A 22502-nucleotide genomic window follows, 5' to 3' on the forward strand; every position below is an offset into this window, starting at 1 on the left:
TAGATTTTAGGGATTATATCAGTGAGCAGTTGTAAAAAGATATGCTGTACTTGACGACAATACATCGTTTTCTATTAGGTTGATATGACGAAACATGTGCTACTGTTGTACTGTGAACTACAAGTGTTTTTAAGAGGTTCTGATTAAGGGTAAAACTAATTTGTGATTTGAGCTTAAGTAGTCAATTTCCATATGTTTTTGACAGCCCGTTTAAAGGTAAAATTAATATGATCATTACTAACAAATAATTTATTTCTTACAATGAGACATGTAGTTAAACATTCAATTTAATAGATTCGTATCATTGATTTGTAGACAGAATATTGCGCGCAAATACAAAACATAGCGTTGAGAACTTTACAAATAAAAATGTTACAATAATCAATATTATATTTTACATCAATCATTCATAAGAAAATATGCATTTCTTAATCGCACTCTAATTAAAGTTCGTTTGTTAACTAAGATAGCGCGGAAATGTGTATATTTGATATACCTTGTAAATATAACTGATTTTTAAAACTCCAGAAAACAATATTAATTGTGTAACCATGGGAACAATCATTGTATTTCACTTGAAACATGGCTACCCAAGCGTTTGATAGGTCGAAACAAAATGGCTTGTTCTACCTGACCTCATGATGAAAATTCCACTCTTTCAAAGAATAATATTTATGGAAGTAAGAACCCTGGTAAAGTGTTCTTCACAAAGATAAAAGATAAATAAAAAACAGAAGCAATATTACTACATGTAAGTTACATAATCTCCTATCCAATGAAATAAATTAAACAACTATGAAAAGTCAAACACAGCCAATTCAATATAGATATGTAAAATATATGGTCATAATCTCAATACAAGACATGCACGCATACCAGCATAAGTTTTTTCATCTTATTGTGATATTGCTTAAATATGAATCATACTTCTTGAGGAATCAGGTGAAAAGTAAATTAGCTATGGCAATTCACAGCATGTCAAAACTTGAGCTTGAGTTTTAATCATACAGTTGCTGTATTAACCTTCTCGATATAAGAAACAAGACGTAAATTCAACCAATAGGCCTCAAATTCAAATTTGAGGTCTACAAAATTTTATGAATCTGTGCCAAACAAGTGCCAATAATTTCATGGTCATTATAATATATTGAAAAGTTATTTTGCACAATAATTAACTGGGATTGGGGAGTTGGCAGATTGGATATATGCAGAGTAAATGAGTGAAATAGAATGTGAAGAAGAAGCGAGAGAAATAAGGGGGATAAGACCTGTTATATACCTCGATCACCAAATAATCATTATAAACAAATCTTATATAATTATCTACATGGGCCGCGGAACCAGGGGGCTGGGGGCTATTGGAGGCTAGGTTTTTTTCCAAAACGTTTTTTAAAAGCTTGAAATGACCATCTGAATGTGATTTGTTTGCACGGTCAGCACGCCCCACTTCGTTCCGTGGCCCCTGATTCTGGGAACCAGGCGAGGAAGACAAAGGTTCGAGTCTCAAGCATGGGCGTCAAACCAAAACCTGCCCGGCCTTTCAAGAGGCGCGCACCCTCTTCTGATAAGGCTAATTTTGAAGTTTCTATATAATTTTCCAATAGTGTCTATTTCCTTTTATCATATTATAATTTGAATTTGGTAGGTAAATGCGTCAATAGTCCACTCACAAGCTGCAGGTGAGCACAATTACTGAAAAGAATAAATCTTCAAAACGAATATTGCACTAAAATAAGAAATATGTCGCAACAAAACATGTCATAAAAAAAATTGACACTGGGAAAGAGAACGAATGTTTTGACAGGTCAGTCCTATATATAAACCGACGGGCTTATAAAAGAAGTACAATCATACCAAATAGATAATTATCCCTTTCTCGATTGACCGCGTTTTATTTAAACCTTACGTGTTTTGACCTAACCAAAAATAGGGCAGTCGACATGGGTTCAATATCTGACATGATTTTGTTTGTGTTTTGCGAAAAAGTGAGGTAATTTGAGGTAATTTCAAGTTCGGATTGCAAGGGTATAATACTGAGAAGCAATGATGATATATTGTCGAATAATATTATGAAAATGAGGTTATCTGTAAATTAAGAAGTGCATGAACCAGCCACTCTATAGAAAAGTTAAGGATTTTATTTTCTTTCAGCATGAATTTCACTTTTAACACTGCTTGAAAAATATTATGAATTCATATTTTGTACTCGCCCGCTCGTCTTTGATTTAATAGTTTAAAATAATAGACATTTAAGAGTTTATTTGGTATGATTTTTGAATCCTGATATTCAAGTTTTATTCAATTTCATTTGAAGATTGAACAGGTTGTTATTCTCATACCATATAGCATGACTTGGTATAGTAATACCTAGATTTACTTTGAACAAACATTCATACAGTGTCAGTTATCAGGTAAAGTTACTCTAATTTTGTAGTGAAAAGGTCCTAAATTCAATTCAATGAAATAAGAAAAAAGGGTTAAAGTCATATCAGCATACATTATCACTATCAAACAACCTATAGCGCTACGTATATTTGGACCTTTTTGTACAGTAAGTACTCTTATTCTTACAATATCACTCATTGAGTTTTTGAATTACCAACTTGAAATAAAAGTGTATTTCTTTTAAAAATACGAAAAACGAGTAAAGTGATCATCCTGTATTATAATTATCAATCTACAAATTGCTGTGTATATTCACAGGAAACAATTTAGATTAACAAGGCCAATTTCACATTCAAATTCATACGCATTAATCTAATTAATCCTTGTTGGGCGAAAGTTAGATCGTTAATTGATTTGTACAGGTAAACTGTCACATAACATGAATAATCATGTCACATAATATGAATAATCATTACGAGACTTTTTATACTATATGTGGACCAAAAAAGAAACCCGTATTTAGACATGCTAGAGCTAGATTTTGTTTCGATTATAATTAAACATTGATAGTAAGAACTGAAGAATAAAATCTTATCTTTGATTCGAAACCAAAAAAAGGTAATGTATTGTTCAAACAAAAAACACTGGGAAATCACATATGCCTTAATTCACTCATATTAAGAGATTAGCGAAAGAAACTGAACAAAGAACTATATAGAGGCATCCTTCTCTTGCGCGAGGCCATATTAATAATCTCAACCATTTTTTCTGCTCAACTTGGTTTTGACATTGAATTTTCAAACTCTTCTTGTTCATCTATGGTGAACCATTCATATCATTATTTGATATCAAAATAAAGAAAAAAAAATGAATGTTAAGATTATGTAAATGACAGATCGTAAATTGCTTGACCATGTTGGATAATGTAAGTGGAATTCCATGTTTCCTTCTTTTTGCGGGACACACCGTTAAACACAACGACAGAAGCATCAAAGATTAAACATTTGCATTTGAATTATAGGTACATTATATACGTTGATATGAAAATGAATAACTAATTAATGAAAATATCAACAAGTGCCAATATTCGACAGATATAAATGTCGTCACTTCCGGTCGTTATTATTTCACTTGGCTGTCTGCTTTGTTTCTCTTAGAGCGTAACGCTGACCATGACCAGACCGACAACAAATCTCAACACGCTAATTAAAAACTTCGGTCATTGGACATCTGCATGATGTCAACAAAACAATGATAATAATTATAACTACAAAATTAGGAAATGGGTTTGAACTGCTTTGTGTCCCCGACCCACTTCTGAGGAGATAGTTTGGAAGATACCAAAATTGAGGTGTGTTTTTTTATTATTGAATTGTCATTTTTCTTGTTTCTTCGGATTTTTAGATGTGTCTAAATGAAAAAATATATATATAGTTTATTGATAAAATTGATATCAAAATTTTCATGCGGAGGTGTTTTTTTAACGAAAGTTTTATTACCATTAATGCATGGGTTTATCATTCCAGTCTGGCAGTGGACTAATTCGTGTATCGATTGATTGATCGATATATTGATTGATTTGTTTATTGATAATTTGATTCATATAGTTTTTGGTTGTTTTAATGAATATTTTATCGATTGATTTAACAAATTTACTGATTGATTATGGTTGGTTGGTTGATCGATTTAATTATTTATCAATGAATAACTTACTGACTGATAGTTTGGTTGATTGTTTTAATTGATTGGTTGGTTTATTAATTGATTAAATGAACGAATGAATTAATGAATGAATGAAGAATGAATAGATGGATGGATGGATGAAAGAATGAATGAATGACGAATGAATGAATGAATTAATGAATGAATGATGAATGAATGAATGAATGAATGAAGAATGAATAAATGAATGAATAAATGAATGAATGAAGAATGAATGAATGAAGAATGAAGATTAAAAATCCGTGAATGAATGATTTACTGATTGATTGATTGATTGATTGATCGGTTGGATGGTTGGTTGGTTGGTGGGTGGGTTGGTTGGTGGGTGGGTGGGTTGATTGGTTGGTTGGTGGGTGGGTGGGTTGGTTGGTGGGTTGGTGGGTTGGTTGGTTGGTGGGTTGGTTGGTTGGGTTGGTTGGTTGGTGGGTTGGTTGGTTGGTTGATGGGTTGGTTGGTGGGTTTGTGAGTTAGTTGGTTGGTGGGTGAGTGGGTGGGTGAGTGGGTTGGTTGGTTGTTTGGTGGTTTGGTTGGTGGTTGGATGGATGGATGGATGGATGGGCGTAATGACTGATGACTGATTGGGCAATGGGCTATTTGGCCAATGATAAGTTTCAGAAAGTCAATCAGGTTAACTGATTTATGAAATGACATCAAAATCACAATTGATTGAAAGACGACATACACCTCGCTGTGAGGTGTGCTTCATCTTTTAAAAGCAATTATTCAATTGATGCATCTCAGAATAGATACGTCATTGATTGAGAAACAAAGAATTCCAATGATTACATTATGTGATTATCAAATAGCATGTCAACTTGCGGATGGTGACAATAAAAAGAACAGCGCGAATAGCCACGGTTTGTTTTTGAACGTACGTTTATTGACCTTTTGATTTGACCGCGAGAGAAAGCAGGAATTGCTCTGACAATAATTATGCTCGGGTTTATATCACTATAGGACTAAATACAGTTGGTCTACTTCTCAGAGAGAGTCATATAACAGGTGGGCTAAACTCATTCGGTCTACCGGCAAATTGGTAAAATTACCGTATGGTCTATCCATGCATGTGCTTAGTCTAATTCCCATCTGGTCTCATGTTCAGTTGGTCTGATTTCTGCTTCTTTTTACTTATTATTTCAACTTTTTTTTTCAAATGAAAATTTTGGTCGTAAACAGAATAATAATAACAGTTTAACCCAAGTGGATGATAGACGAAATGGATAGAGACCATCTGGGAATTACGGTAGACGAAATGTTAAATGGACTAAAAAAATGGCATTTCACTCAAAGTTATTAGCATGATTAGACGTACTGGTTGTAGATACAATGTGATTAAACCTGTTGGGACGAGACTAATCGGGCAGGGGTCAAAGTGGTTTTAAAATTGTCCCCAAATATTATTACTTGTGCTAGGGCAATGCATTTTTTCAGTGTTCGTTGGGAAAAAATATTAAATTGAATAGCCTTCATAAAAAAAGCTTGATTTCTACTAAAATAATTATGAAGGAAATCATTAAGATTTCTAAGCAGAAATCTACTTGGTCTATACTCTCACAAATTAAAAAATATATATGACTGATAGTCAGTGTGATGGGACCAAGGAGATAAAATTGTAACGCCTTGGTATGTCAGGAAGACCTCGAGCAATCAACTACATCTATATTTTCGGTATATAATTCATAATAATGGGTGAATTGACTGAGACTGGTCGAAGCAACACTTTCAAACTTTGTAATGGGTAGTCAAACACCTACAGTGCCCCACGATTATAATATTTTATGAGATATTATCGATCCCCAGAATCATTATCGCCATTATCTTAATTTTGTCATTATCATCAATATCATTATCATCGTTGTCACCATTAATCATCATCATCTTCATTGGCATCATTATCATTTCTTCCGATCGAATGTCTTCAGAATCAATGCCAATTACATTTTGTGCCCATTGGAATAATGATGTTCCTACAATGTTCAAAGCAGGGCGAACAGATCTATTTCTACGTCATCATCTCATGACCCTTGTAACAATGCGACACTTCCTTTCCCCTTTTATGTTTCTTGTGTCGCAAAGTCATTGGCGTGCCCCCCAAGGTCGCGGAATATTGTATTTTCGGGGGTTTGGGGATGGGGGGATCATCGGCTGTGGAGGGCAACGCCCTCAAATCCCGTGCTCCAGGATTAATGAAGCCACCTGCCTGGAATTCAATGCCAAACATACATGCATGCATGTATCAGGTAGAACTGCCCTCAGCGTGAAGACGTCACCTTGCGTCGCGCTAATGATCGGATCACCTAGGCTAGATAATGAATATAATCCATGGTGTATCTCATGTTTGTGAGAAGAATATCGGATAGAAACCGGATGTGATACACGCTTCATTCAAAATGTTTGAATCAAATTAGAGAGGGAAAAGGTTGGAGGGGTAATGCAAAAGAATAATAAAAACATAAATATTTCTTTAATTTCCGATAGTTATTATATGAGTAAAATACGTCCCTATCCCAAGCGATAAGGAAGAAAAATGTCCTTTGTTTTTATATATGATATTAATACCATCATTTATTATATTTTTAATTACTTGTTAAAATTTTCGAAGGAGGGGGTTCGTCAACATAATTTTCACCGAGACCACCACGCACTAAGAAATAAAGGTTCAAAATTGAACCCCGAAAGGTTGATGCAACACTCAGCACCCTATACGGGTTCAAAAATTGAACCCCTGATTTGGGGTTCAAAAATTGAACCCTGCGGTTGTGGTTCATTTTTGGTTCAAGACTGCACCCCTAGGGGTTCAATTAAAATTTAGGGTGTAGTTTTGAACCTGCAGGGTGCAAAAATGAACCCCAGCCGCAGGATCCAATTTTTGAACCCCAAATCAGGGGTTCAATTTTTGATCCCATAGGGTGCTGATTTTGCATCAACCTTTCGGGGTTCAATTTTGAACCTTTATTTTTTAGTGTGCATTATCATTTTCGTAACGATCACCATCGATATTTTTATTCTAAAATTGAGAGGAAAAAAAACATTCGTCAGTCAACATAGAATTTTATTGGGATGTAACCGCTTTCAGAAAATATGAAAATCAAAATCCATTAAATACAAGGTGGCAATCCTATATTGATTCAATAAAGATACGTTGGGCGTGGTAATAACTTATTATAATTATGGGTACACTATTTGGAAACATGCGGTGTGGATAAAGCCAAGAAGGGATAGTCACTTCTTGACAGAGTTTAAAACTTCGTCGTATGTTTACATGCAACCTATGCGGTTAACCTGTTATTAATGTAATGCTGTATGGACGACGATCATTAATCAAGTATGGATCCGTGTATGATCCTCATTTCCCGTCAATGACTTTGGAGAAGTAGCACCTGACACTACTGACTGCCCCTCCCCCTCCCCCTCCTTCCCTATAGCTAACGGAAGGAGAAATCTATATGCCCTTCGAGGTAAGGAAATGATAGTCAGTCCAGATTAGTTTATAGTAGTAATGATCAGTAATGTTTCATGTAATATCAGGAATTCATTGGTTACATTTTCAGTTTAGATTCCGATTACATAATTTGCAAAAAAACATTGACATTTCAAAATACAATTGAAAAATAATTCTGGCAAGCCCCTCTGTTTTTGTTTGTGGCATTTTTTGTTGTTGGTGTTGCTTAATCTTGACAAAGTCAGTTCTCTCTAGCTAGTTCCAATCTATCATTTCTTTTAATCTGTTATGAATGCATGATTGACATTCTGTGGTATATTTGATTTTGTAATGACTTGCATAGTTTGTCTTACGAGAACGGAAAAATAATAAAATGTACAAATACGAATTAAACCCTTTTCTCATTTTCGACACCATCACCAAGATATCATTTTTTCTTCGTCATTTGCTTGCTATTTTCGTCACCATATTCATGGTCACCTTCGTCATCATCGGGTTCATGAACTTGACTTTGTATTTCCATCACCACACCACCATTATTTCGTCGTCATTATTTCTTCAGCACCATAAAAATATTTGGTCTCCGTTATTACCCCCGTTAAATTACTTTTTATCAATAACACCCCCACCCCCTTCCCTGGGCATGCCTGGATGTCCTGATAGATTCGTTTATTTTGCTCACTCGTTTAGCTTGGTCGTATCTTTAAAATTAATTTGTAAGCCATATGTACAATGCTTTTTCCATGTTCATTGCACTTAACAATTCAAACTCAGCACAACGCCAAAGTAAACACATTTATGAAAACATGTATAGCTCTGAACATAATTATATGCAATACAAGGATAATTGAGACTATGTCTTAGTATGAATTTTTTTGGGGGGTGGGTGGAGAATGTGATTTTATGTGACTTTAGGTAATGCTGCATGTCCAGCTTTATTCTGGCAACACTACCGTCATCATCACCGTGATAAATTTCGTCAATTCCTCATCGTCTTCGTAACGTCATGATTTTCATCATAGCTATTTTCATCATAGCTTAAATCATTCTCGACATGTCTTCGTTAATTCCTCTGGCACTGTATAGAAGTAATCAATTTAGTTCTTTTTGGGGAAAATTATGTTTTGGCGTCTGTATCTGTTAGATGCTTTGTTTGTTTATTCCTTGATTGAAAAAAACTTTGGTGGAGGCGATTGGGTTCGAGGAGCGGGCGGGGGGGGGGGTGATAACGGTGATATCCGTCTTGTCTTTTGTGGAAGATGAGAAGTTGTGTCTTCATGAATTTATGTTTTTCCATGCTTTTCACTCACATCATCCGAGCCCCCCCCCCCCCCCCTCAATCATGAAATACCTGATCCACTCTTGGTATTATACCGACGTCACTCCAGTTGACTGACGTGCAAGTAAAACACTAAAATTTTAATTCTCCCCTTGTGATATTAATTTTTCTACCTTTTCTCATTTCATCGTCTAATTTCACACTAAAGTAGTTGAACTGCCAATCAATACGAAAGTCTTCATAACCAGTCTGGAAAACAAACGTATCAATTACATTTTTCCCTCACTCAGGTCGAAGGATGTGGTCTGAATAGGCACCAGTAGATGTTTCGAGCTTTAAGTGTCGACTCGGATCATTTCTCAGTATTCCGCCACCTGATTCTGGCGTATAATTATCCTGGTTCACACTCGGCCTGTCGCTACCCGCTGCTTCCCCGCTGCTGCTTCGCTGAGCCACCGTCCAGCTCGTGCGCAGGTGTTGCAATGAGAAAATGTATATCATTTACGAGAAAAATGCTTATATATTCACATTATGGAGGGGTTCAGGTCCAAAAAATTTCACGACCAATGGTAACTTACTTGTCGGGGCGAATTTGGTTTTTAAAAAGAGAAGAGATGTGAAAGACAAGGAGAAAGCAAAGGAAGAAAGATTGGGGAGAAAAGATATAATGAAATAAAGGAACAATGCAATTAGGCACAACAAATAAATCTAACATATAACAATTACATGTATCCAAATTTACTAAAAATATGAAAGGCGACATAGCTGCGTTAATTAACATAAACATGATGAACATAAACATGATAACAATACATTACAATGTTATCAAAATGTAGGGTATATCACCAAACACTAATCTTTCATTCGATCTTTGTAATGATAGATGATTTCCGTGTTCTTTTTTTCTGGAATTGAATAATTATCAGAAACTGAATAATAATAATCGATATTCTCAAATTAAGGGGAGACTTATAGAATACTTACAGGTTATAAAACCCACATCCTGGATCGTACCCTATATAGACATGATAGTATATAGAACGAGATCGTTATTCAACTCTTTCAGAAGAAACATTCAATTTTGAAAGAATAATACCACTGAAAATTTCAACGAATTCATGAATGACAACAACAAAAAGCAATATACAAGAATGTCCTGATAATTCAAATAACTTGCAGTACTGAGTTTCCGTTAGCACTGAATGTAAGGTGTTGTGTTTTGCTTGTTTGTGGTTGTTTTCTCTTTCATAATGCTGAATTAATAGAGGGACAAAATAATAAAAACGACTACAATTAGTGTATGACATTTTCTTTAAATTTTAATTTCCTTATCGCACCGTTAACACTGAAAGTTATTTTGTAAGATGTTATGAGAGAATTATATATTATAGGCATCACTCTATAATGAAGGAGAGAGCTCATTCTTCATGTTATTACAATATTCGTGCTGAACTTAATTGCACGAATGTACAATTTTGCAACATTGTCGTGCAATGAGTAAACATGAGGGAGTAAACTTGATGATTTTCTCACACTTTGTTTAACGTAACCATGCAGATTTATCTATATATATAAGATTTCAATTGTCACTAGGGTGTTCTCTGAAAATCAAATGCTATATATAGGAAACCTTATTAATAATCATTTAAGATTAATATCCTGCGTTTATAATGGGGGTGACAAGTCATGTATATACTCTTAGAAAAATGTATTTCCTTTCCTTGTCCCGTAGTTGAGCAGAAAGTAGTTATGAACAGTTTTAGAACCGTTGTTAGGTTGTTCAACATGGAACCCTTTATGGTTCTTTGTACAACCTATCTATTGGTCCCTGGATGTGTAGAGAACCCTATACCACTTTTTGTATAGGGTTCTTCACACCATCAAGAAAAATGTCTAAGTGAGTCTATCCCATTCTATTAAACTTCTTAATCGGCCTGAAAGATTTGTGAAATTTACAAATGAAAAAAAAAAATTCCTTGAGGAGTAGACCATTTCTGAGATGTTGAAGTAATTTTCAAATAAATGTCGCAATTACATTGTGTATTATTATTAGCCTAAAAACACTCCCCCAATTTGAACTGCATGATATTGATAATGTCACCTTGTTTCAATATTTAGAATGAATCACTAATTTCTGAGAAAAGTAGAGTTCAACGTTCCATCGTATATACCTAGTATAGAGTTAGCATTTGAAATTGATTAGAAAATATGGGATGAGGCCTGGTATGGGCATGGTAGTTATACACAAGTTCGAATGACAAATGTTTTCAGTATTGATTATTTTTTTTATGTGAAAGCTTACCGCTTTCATTATCATCATTATTATTTTGCTTCTTTACCACAATTATTTTCTCTGTCTTTGGTGGAAGGGTTGTCACATCATATATCTTAAAATTTTTCAACATTATACTTGTATGTACGTTTAAGGTAATTACAGTTCTTTACTTTTCTCAATAAGAATACCTGAGCGATTTTTTTCCTTGTCAAAAAATTGAAGAAATTCTACAATAATTTGGCTTTGACAGAAAGGCTATACAGGCCAACCTTTACAATATTCATGGACTTTTGTCTTCTATCTTCTATGAAATCCTGGATCCGCCATTGACGCTATATTGAAAACGTGAATAACCGATAAAACGATTGTGGACCTCATTTTTTTACTAACCCGTATAAAAGAAGAGAAGAGAAGGAGTTACTGATCAAAACCTCATATTTACATTTCAAACATTGTATAGTGTTCATTATAGTACAATCGTGTATTTCCCTCTATATTTTGTGCCAAGGCTATCGGATATCCATCCACATTGCCAACCGCGGATATTTATATAGGCAGTCACGATAATTTCCGGATATCTTGTGATATACCCTCGGAATTCGAAATGTGGAAGTTCATTTCTGGATGAAAATGACATCAAAATCAAGGTTGAGCATAATAATGTGTATGTGATATTAGTCACGTCTATTGTGGTCACCGGGCCTCCCAATTTCTGTGAAAAAAAAATATTCTTAAGTCATGTATCCTATTTAGAGATTATATCCAATGAAATTCTTAAAACCATAATTTGATAGGAAAAAATCACATTTTGTTTTGTGAAATATCATGGCCGTGAATTTTGTTCTCAGAGTTATTCCTAACTTTAATAAATAATAAAGCAAGAACCAGGGAATGCCGACAGCAAACGGAAATGACCGAACATTTCCGAACAGTCGCCGGCCACCACTCAAAATGGACAAGACAAATGGATTAACGCAATATACCTGTCATAAACAGCTTTCTGTCCATCACGCGATGGGTGTAATGTACATTGAATAGTATAATCCACGGAGGCAGTGCAATGACTGACTGACCTAGTGATGGGCAGTTAAGCCATGCAGAGAGCCCCCCCCCCCCCCACATCTGCCTAACTCGCTCAGCGAGGATCTATATCTCGGATATCATTGCTCGTTCGTATGAATACAATACATCATTTTTCAGATTCTAGATTCATGAACAATTTGATAAACAAAGATGAAGACAAACATGGGTCACTATAGTGAAACATTAGATAAATAAAGATATAAAAATAATTTCATATATGAATGAATTAATTAATTCGTTTATTAATGGATGAATATGAAAATCATTTATTTTCATTGACTTATAGATATAGGTGAATATCATATTAAGAATGAAAGAAAAATGTGTCTTTTATTTTTAACAGAAATAAAGAAAATGAGATAAGAGAGAACTTTTGTCATGGTTGACAGATAGAGAATGAATATGGGGGAAGAGGTATATTTTTATTGAGGAGGGGTGGGACTCACCTCATAATGAGGGTGCTACTTTGAATTATGATTTCATCATCAGTCTGCGTGTGATTTCATGATTGCGACGTTTATTGCACCACTTGACATGCCCGCCTGCCAAAACCACTCAGCGATCATCACGCGAAAATATGACATCGGGATAAAAGAGGAGGGGCCAAACAAAAATAATAATGGATGGCTCAGCCCGACAAGAAGGAGAGGTTTGGTGGCAGGGGATTATGTGACAGGCGCTAATTTGGGGGTAGATCAATTAAAGGGTTCGGGGCAATAATTAATGGAACCGTCATGAGTGAAAGATAGAGACACGCCCATGAAATTAGAGTCACTGCTGCTCCGGGCCATCATGTGCATCAGTGTTGTCGGTACCCGGTGCATGCAGTGCTTGTTACAGCCTGGCTTGTTCGTAAGCCAGAATGCAATAGAACAGTCATTGCAATAATAAGTATGAATAATCATCTCTTTTTTTCTATCTACTAATTCCTATTTTGAATTCATACCTTTTCAAAACCTATCAAAACTTACCCTATAGGTTAACGAAACATCCCCTAATTCTATATTGATTTTACCGGTGGTAGAATGTTCCCATTCTTTTTCTTTTTTTATGATCTCTTCATTTTTTTTATTTCCGCGGTGTCGTGTATAATCATTTTAAACATTCTAAATAAGCAATTTTCTCTTCCTTCCTGTCCTGTCATTACTGACATTAATTGTTTGTTCGTTCTGTTAAGTGAAAATAAATATTGGTATCGGAATGCATTCTTTGTAAAATAAAACAATAAAGAAATAAACAACCTGCAAAGTATTACATAGGCACTTTTTTTAGGCGGTCCCCCCCCCCTCCATATACATTTTTGTAATGAAAAATTCAGCAAACGTGTGCACGAAAATCCTTCATTTTCACTTTAGGAAATGCAAAAGTGCTCAGATGACAAGCTCGGTCGCTCCGATCTCTCGCTTTTGAGAGTCTTCGAAAAAAAAAGACGTGTCTTGCCCCCCCCCCCCGGAAATCGTCTTTGAACGCCCATGCTGTATACGTTGTCACACCCTATCTTCCTTGAGTTATCTTATTCTTTTCAATTAACAAATCAATGTTTTTTATGAAACAAATGTCGAAGAAACAGTCTCAAAGTTGATTGACCTGCCAATTGTCATAGAAATTACTAGTAATAGTATAAATGTTAACAATCCCTTTCAGTGAGTAACTGAGCATGTTCCTCAAAAGCGCGTGGAACATATCAAATGCCTCGATCCAAATTAACAGTGGCACTGAACTCTTTTTCCAACATTGTCGAAGATGAAGATGAAAATGGAGAAAATTGGAATAAAGTCATCAAAAGAGAGTTGATTGAAACCAAAACCTTATCTGTAAGAATCCCCGCAATCATCGCTACGGTATGTCAACGACTCCCCGCGGTCACCAGCCCGGCCGCCCATCGTGACGGGATACTCCTAAACGAACACCTCAACGAAAGGTGCGATCGCAGCTAAAACATCAAGATGAAACCTTGTCGTAAATCTACCAGCAGCAGTCCTGCGACCAGTTCACCTGTAGGGATTGGGTTTTAGTTTCATTTTTCATATCTTTGTGATGAGTCAATGTTGATTTTGTAAGCTGAGAGCCCACCACGCATGGCAAAAGAATGTATATTGCAAGGTGATCACTGGGGCGTGACGATAAAAACACACGCCTGTACTGACACAGGGACAGGCAACCGAAAATAAAGAAGTTTGATGGACAGAATTGAAAGCTTTGAAAGGTGCCGGTTCCAAAATACAGAATATCCCCCACCCCCTCCCGTCCCAAGAAAGAAAGGAGTCATTTCATTGACCTGCATCATTTCATATCATCATGGACTTTCGTTGCAAGTCCATGATATTGCAATGTATGCCCTCCAGCTCATTGTATTGGTAAACTTGAGTGGTAGGTTGTATCTAATCAAGGAGTTACCAGCAACTCCTTGATCTAAGAGCATAGCTAGGACAGCATGCCATCGCAATTTTTGAAGTCACTTTCCCTTGAAAATTTCTGACAAGCCCCAACCCCTCCCTCAGGTAGCTTGTGATGTTGTTTCTGTTGGGGGGGGGGGGGCGGACCCTGGTCCCGGATGGGGTAGCTAGGAGCAAACTTTCTAAACTCAGTTCTCAATTTCCAAACTTGAGTCATCAAGTCATTGTCAGGTGCGTTGCTATTAAAATACGTGAAGTCAATAATTATTGTAAACCGTGGAGAACGAGTTTGTCGATTCTGATTATGCTAATATACGAAGCCGAATTTGGAATTTGCGATGATTGAAACTTCAATATAATACCATGGAAACCTTGACTTTGATAGGCAGTGTATTATGGCAAAGTATACCATAATCATAACATGCTATATCGATGCAAAGCATTTAGGTAAAGCGGGAAAAAATAAAAGAAATGAAAAAAATAATGCGCTTTCAGAAAATAAGCGTCCCTGGGAAAGTATACTAGGTATATCCAAAAGGTTATCGATACATGATAAATCCGACGGTGATATGGGAAATGACCCAAGAAGAAAATGAGAACAGAAGGAGGTGACTGTATTCAGTGTATAGCGCCAATGAGCCATTTTTAAGGGGGTCAGACATGGCGTACATGGAGCAGAATTTCTGAATAAAAACTCTGAGCGATCGAAGCGAGCGAGCAAAAATTCATATCATTTTAATAGCGCAAAATCGAATTTTATAATTGAATTTGACATAATATTCAGAAAATGGTAGATTTGACCCTTTGATTTTTCTTCGTTTTTCTTCTTGTCCTTTATTCTTGGTCGCGATTTTTCTATTTTATTAATTTATTTATTATTATTTTTTTTTTGGGGGGGGAGGGTCCATAGCCCATTTTTGCGCCAGTGACCTTAGACCCGCCCTGTCCCAATTGAAGTGCACTACAATACACGGCTCAAATCATCTCAGCTATATAAATTAGGCTTACAAAAGGACAAATTATTTACATCAAACTTGATGACACCCTCTTAAAAATTGGATATCATGTACAAAGAGGCAATTTCATTTTAAAAATAAACTTTTGGTTATTTTTTTATTAGATATCGCTTTTGAATAATTTCCGACACGAGCTTATGTCATTTGGCAATGAGTATGCTGGATGCGTAGGCATGATAAATATTATATTGTTGACATTTTTAAAAGATTATAATTATACGCGAAAAAAATTAATAGCAAAGGCCCTTTGATTGGCATATTTATTTTGCTTGCAATTCTCCTCCCCCATATTTTTTCGAACAGACAATACTAAAATTTGCAAACAGCAATTAAGAGAACTATTTCACAACGTAATATTCGAATGAATTCAAGGTTGCATTATAAGCAAATGACGATGTCTTCGTGACGGCTTCAATATGGCATTTCTCAAAAATATCTAATGAGAATTGGAGGAATCCTGGAGGGACAAAGGTGAAAACTAAAGTACAATGCCAGGGTCATTGTTCTTTTAGGTTGGCCACAGGTATTTATGACACATTGTACGTTTCTGGAATCTGCGATCAACAAGACTGAAATTAACTTCAATTCATTCAAGTAATCTACAAGCTCTATGCGCATTTCAATAAGTTTCTGGCGTTTTAGATGTATATTTCAAATGCCCGAAAAGTGCAGGTCCTGCACTTTGTGAGGTTAAATTAAACTTGTAACTTAAAGAAAATCCACAACAGATTTTGATTTGATGTGAATTGTGGTTTATGCGTCCTATCCGAGGGAAGCCCAGTTTTCACGAATTGCCGGTGCCATGAATGGGGAGGGGGCATGCAAGTGGGGCCACCATCTGTTCTTCAAGCATGGGAATTATTGTGATGAGTCTTTCTTAGGTAAATGGTGTGCGTTAATTTTATATTGCAGGCCATTTCTTCAGCAACAATATATAGTAGGCAGAATCTGAAAATCAAAGTCGCTCCCAGAAACGGTTTAACCAACCCTTGGTTCAATGTGAAGTGTCTTCAAACCGTTGGTGGCTTCCCAATTCATTTTCTCGCAATGTTGGTATAACCACGGTTATGTTGGTTACAACATTTCTAAGAGTATATGAATATATTGTTTAAATTTCCTGTGCAAAACTGGCTCCATAAACGTGATTTACCCTTTTTAGACAGGCTAAAATTTCCTTAACCCCGTACTATTGGTGGGGCTAAATGGCAATTTAGCCCCCTATAGTACGGGGTTAAGCTTAGCCCACTTTCGTTTTACACAGTGTTTTTGCAAAGTGGGCTAACCCCACCTATAGTACGGGATTATTTGGCCCTGCAAAAAAGCAGGGTTATCCCACCAATTGCGGTGCTAAGAGCAATAGTACGGGGTTAAGATCGCATGTGTAAAACGAAAGTGGGCTAAGCTTAACCCCGTACTATAGGTGGGGCTAAATGGCAATTTGGCCCCACCTATAGTACGGGGTTAAGGAAATTGTAGCGTGAGTAAAAAGTGTACGAATGAAGCACTTGTACTACGAATGATCGACAAAAAACACTAGTCTGGGGTTAGCGAGTTTCGTGTGTAAAAAGCAAGCATTCCTTATCCGGAGTTAGCAATAACAATTTGGCATGTGTGAAAAGGAAAAAAAATAGTACGGGGTTAAGGATAGTACGGGGTTAGCGATAGTCCGGGGTTAAGAAAATCCTGTGTAAAAAGGGCAATTATGGATTTAATTTTTACATCTGAAGTTATTTATATCATTTATATATTAATTCATTCATTATTTACAAAGGTTGTCAGCTTAAAGAGAGTAACCGATTGAAAAAATTGCTTTGCTTCATGGAAACAATAGCAATGTTATGAATTACATGAAAATTATTGCACGATTCGATTTTACCAAACTTTACTTTGATTTAATTGACTCTGACGCTTTTGCACCGTCAAAAAAAACTGTTGTTAACTCCAAATTTTAAGTGACCATTAATATGTTTGCTATCATTTTTCAGAAGTAATAAAGAAATTTTAATTATTATCTAAAATAACAACGCATAATCTGCCAACTCCAATAGGTATTTTGAGATACAAAATGATTAATCGAGATCGATCAAACTGCCAACCTTTGACAAGTCACCTGCTTTTAAACCCTTGGCAAATCTTCTTCACTGTCAAATTTCATTTGAAACGGTCGCTGTTTGGCAGCTGGCGAGGGAACTATTTTAAGTGAAATGCCTACACCCTCCTCAAAAACGAATGAGTGACACCTTTTTTTTCTTCAAAATGTCATGTGGCTGCCTAGGCATTAGATGTAAGGACTGTTTGATACCTTTCATCCTGTTTATGGCAATTTACAGCAGAAAATTGAGATGTATGTTTTTCTCTTTCACTGCTCTTTTGCCCGTATCCCTTTTCATCATCGTCGGTCATGTGTAAATTCAGTTTGGAGAAATTCGGAAAAGCTACGATAATCACAAGCACACACCTGCCACCGCATGAGACCAGCGCGAGCCCGAGAAATTAGCGTCATCGTCACCGAGTAGTAGTATTCGTGTGTTGGGAAAAACTCTCGTAAAACTCGCTCCCTGATTGGTCAATTAACCTTTCAGTGAGTTAGCTCATGCGCTTCCTATTGGCTGATTACTTCATCGCTAATTACCATACAAGTGTATGATATGCCTGCATTATGATGTTTACGTACGTACCGGGTCGGTCGTTTACCGTATAAAGATTGGTGATTTTTTTAATCAAGTTCATACACTTGTTGCATTGAGCTATCGTCAGTGACCGCGCCGTATACAAACGAAGACAACTGAATGAGAAAGGAAGTTAATCAACAAAAAGTTAATGACTTAGGATTCAGAGGTCTTCAGTAATTCAGGGCTGGACTGGAAATAATATATTTTTTAAATTGTCTTCACAATCATCGGGGATATTTTATCAAGAAGATGCCGAGGTCTTTTCTCGTCAAAAAGAACGCAAAGCAAGCTGCTTCGGGTTTGAAAAAGTTGCAACATGGAATTGCTACAACAGGTGAGTTTTTGTTTTAAATCTAGGCCTAGGCCTAGTTCTACTTCTTAACTGTGTTAAGATTATGCCAGGACAGGTTCTCCTTAAGCTGTAAAAAGTCTTTTTTTTGCCTTGCAATTTTTCTATGCAAGATTTAAATCAAATTAAAGTTGTGGGATGATTTTTGGTACAAAATGTCATTGTCATTATTTGGGAGAGAAACACAGATCAAACGTTTATTGAAAGAATTAAACAAACATATTGACTACCGGACTGAAATGTTTGAAAAATTTAGGTCCTGGCTTTTACCTTTTGCACTGCTACTGGAATCCAATCTTACGTTAGATCTGGGGCCTAGGCAAGGCCTAGATCAAGATCTAGGCTTTATTCAGATTTTGTTAGACCAGGTCCTACGTACGGTATACTGCCTGGCAAATTTCAGAGCTAATTGGATACACATGCAGCACTTATAACTTAAGTTAATTTCCTGGGCCTGAGGGTTTTTTTTTACAAGTACCGTAGTACTAGGAAGGAGCCTTCAGCCTAGACCTATATTCTAGATCTAGGCCTATAGCGTTGCATTATCATTGTTATTGTCATAAATAAATATTGATAAAAAAACTCTAAAGTCAAACTCTAACCTACCCTAACCCCAACGAAATGCCTTATTCTTTAGATTTATGTTGTAACGTTAGGCCTAGATCTGTCAGTTTAGCCATTTTCTGTAGTTTTTACTCAGGTCGTTGTTGTTGTCTTGTTGGTTCCAAAATTGATTCAAGAATCGGTATTTAAATTGGACGTGAATTACACTTTAGATGTCTATTCGTTTACTTAAAAAAAAGAATGGCAAGACCTGATCAGCTAGCAAAGGGGACCTGATCGAATATAAAAATAAATAAAAATAAAAGATATTTCATATATAGATTTGAAACAAACATTGGAAGTTCCCTTATCGTGATTAAAGTTTCTTCAGGCATAAAATCTTGGGTATAAAATTCTAATGATTTAATTTTTGAATTGCCTATGAAACCCACATCACCAAAATCAGACAAGATAAATTTCATTCAACTTATCGATTTTCTTCGTTAGGATAAGGCTTTCGTTCTTAAAATGCTTTACAATGTTTTGAAATTACCATGCATACGATACTGTGTTGATTTGATTATACTTTTTTTGGATATGGAAATAAATGAAATGGAATGAAAAAATAAATAAATGGGTTTTGAAGTTCTTTGGCACTTTATTTTATATAGGCTACATGTAAATGTGTAGCATTGTCTTGCAACGTTTATGTAGCTACGTACGATATAAATTTAATTGATTCAATTAACTCGAAACGTTTTCCATTTGCTTTGTTGATTTGTTTCATGCAGCATACGATCCGGGTGTTGTGTCAGTGGCAAGTTTTCCCGAAATATCGGTGGCAGCCCCCATCAACATACCGCACCCTGTCATTCACAAGCCAGAACCTCTTCAAGCCATTCCCAACCACTCGGCCTACTGGCGACACCATCAAAACGTGATCTACAGCCCGTCATCGCCATTCGAAGCCGATACCTTCCCGCATATCCACAAAGGTTACAGCCCTCCTCCACCGTTCTCTCAACCACTTCATGCCCACCTCCCGCAACCCTCACTGCACCATCTCTTAACCCCGACACCGATCATCGATGATGAGAACAGGATGATCACTTCACTGTCGCCTAACCAGCATCGTCATCACCCTCATCATCTATCTCAACACCGACAGCAACATCTTCAGGCGTCCGCAAACATCCCAGTGACACCCACCGGTACCGCCACGGCAGCGAAACCTGAGAAGGAGATCAAAAAGAGACGCAGCAACAAGAACGGCGAAGACAGCACCAAGTACCACTGTCCCGACTGCGGGAAGGAATACTCGACGTTCGGAGGGTTGAGCAAGCACAGGCAGCTGCACTGTGACGCCCAGAACAAGAAAACCTTCAACTGCAAATACTGCGACAAGGAATACATGTCCCTGGGAGCCCTCAAAATGCACATCAGGACACATACCCTGCCGTGCAAGTGCAAGTTCTGCGGAAAGGCTTTCTCGCGACCTTGGTTGCTGCAGGGTCATATTCGCACCCACACCGGCGAGAAACCGTTCTCTTGCCCGCACTGCCAGAGAGCATTCGCCGACCGGTCAAACCTTCGTGCCCATCTCCAAACCCACTCAGAAGTCAAGAAGTACAGCTGCAAGTCCTGTGGGAAGACTTTCTCCAGGATGTCGCTCCTCAACAAGCACGAGGAGTCCGGTTGCATCTCTTCAGGTAGTGACTGATTTGAGGCAATCCCCGAATGAAAGAACTTAAAAACTCTCGTCACCAGACGGTCGGTGACACAAAATAAAAGAAACCGTCGCTGTACACATTTGTATTTACCCCAGATAATTTATTGCAAAATAAGAAGAAAGTTTGTTCTATGATCTTGCCAGATTTGAATGAAAATGGCTGAAAAGTTTCTAAGCTCACTGATTTAACAGTACCAAAAAGCATCATATAGACTAATTTATTTTTAGACATTGTTATGGGAGAGATAAAACACAAATATCGGAAACATTCAGGAGATATAAAGGTTTTTCGAAGGATAAAAAAGTCCTTCCTTATTAAATGAAATATTCAATACCTTGCCATTGAACGAATACCGGTACATCTAATAGACCCAAATGTCATTTATCTTTGAAAAGGATGTATTCCATGTACTTCAATCAATGCAGAGGGCGCTATATCGTGTTATTACCAAGGTTGACCAACATACATGGTGGGGAAGGGGTGCCAATGAGAAATTTGGAACTGGCGAGTGTTTGATAGATTTTGATTAACTGTACAAAATTGTTGTTCTGATTTCGTTTAAGGGCTTTATTTATGTAATATATAACTGTCATTTATGTGCCATCAACAGTGAAATTGTTTCAAAGACATTCCAATCTGCGATTTTATGTCGTACTTTCAAGTTCAGAAAGTTGGAAAACATAACAATTGCCTTCAAGCACACTTGTCGGATCTTAATCACTTGCATGCACTCTTTCATATCATTGACTGTATGTAACCAGTGTGCACACTTGCCCTCACAATTGTAGCGTGGCCATGATGTTATTTTCATGTTGTAGTTTATCCTTGTTTGCGATAAACCGTTAAATTGGTTTAGGCCTAGACATTTTAGGTGCAATTTGTCATCGGAATAGCTCATTTCTCATTCCTAAAATATTATGTTTTACCTCCGCTGAAAGAAACATACTTTAAGCATTCCAACCGAGTTTCTATCTTAAAGAAAGATTTATTTATTATATCAAATGAACATATACTGTACACAATTTATGAACCAGTTTTCCTGTCATATATGTGTAAATGTAATATGGTTCATTTTGTTTTGTTTTAAGAATGAGTCAACAAGACTCTTAAATTTGAATTTACACAACAGTAACAAGCTGTTTATAAAACTGGTCAATCTGCCTTGATAAAACAGGATAAAAGTTTCTCATAGTTAGGTTTAAACAAATCGTAAATCTGAATCAATGATATTTCATTTCTGTTTCAAATACTTGAAAGGATATAAAAAAAGAAAGGAACTGCCCAACAAAACATATCTTTTGTAAAGGCTGGATAAACAGATAAGTGTATTTCTTTCTTTGTTTTTAATTTCATCGTATTGAACTTCCTTTACGTCAATTCAAGTATTGTGTTTTAATTATGGAATACAAAGGAAGCAATTACAATAGCAAATGAATTAAGGTTGAAAAGCACGTGACATGAAGAGTCGTACGTGCTTCTCAGAAGCCTTGTTAGTGATTGATGTTTGTGACGTCATCACAGAGTCAAATCCCCTTCAGTAAGGAAGCCATAATTCCGGTCAGTAAATGAAAATGGTGGATTAACATGGTTTTCTACAAGAAACGGAAGAA

The 22502-nt window shown here is 36.4% G+C and overlaps 1 protein-coding gene across 1 annotated transcript; it reads left to right on the forward strand.

Annotated features, from left to right (window-relative positions):
* Nucleotides 1-18248: 18248 nt before the first annotated feature.
* LOC121407128 (zinc finger protein SNAI2-like) lies at nt 18249-20893 on the forward strand. The gene is given in 4 exon segments (XM_041598061.1): nt 18249-18604; nt 19954-20283; nt 20286-20341; nt 20343-20893. Coding segments are annotated over 4 exon segments (1011 nt in total). The 5' UTR covers nt 18249-18519; the 3' UTR covers nt 20883-20893.
* The last annotated feature ends 1609 nt before the right edge of the window (nt 20894-22502 follow it).

This window comes from Lytechinus variegatus, chromosome 2 (assembly GCF_018143015.1).
Source record: "Lytechinus variegatus isolate NC3 chromosome 2, Lvar_3.0, whole genome shotgun sequence".
Taxonomy (NCBI): Eukaryota; Metazoa; Echinodermata; class Echinoidea; order Temnopleuroida; family Toxopneustidae; genus Lytechinus; species Lytechinus variegatus.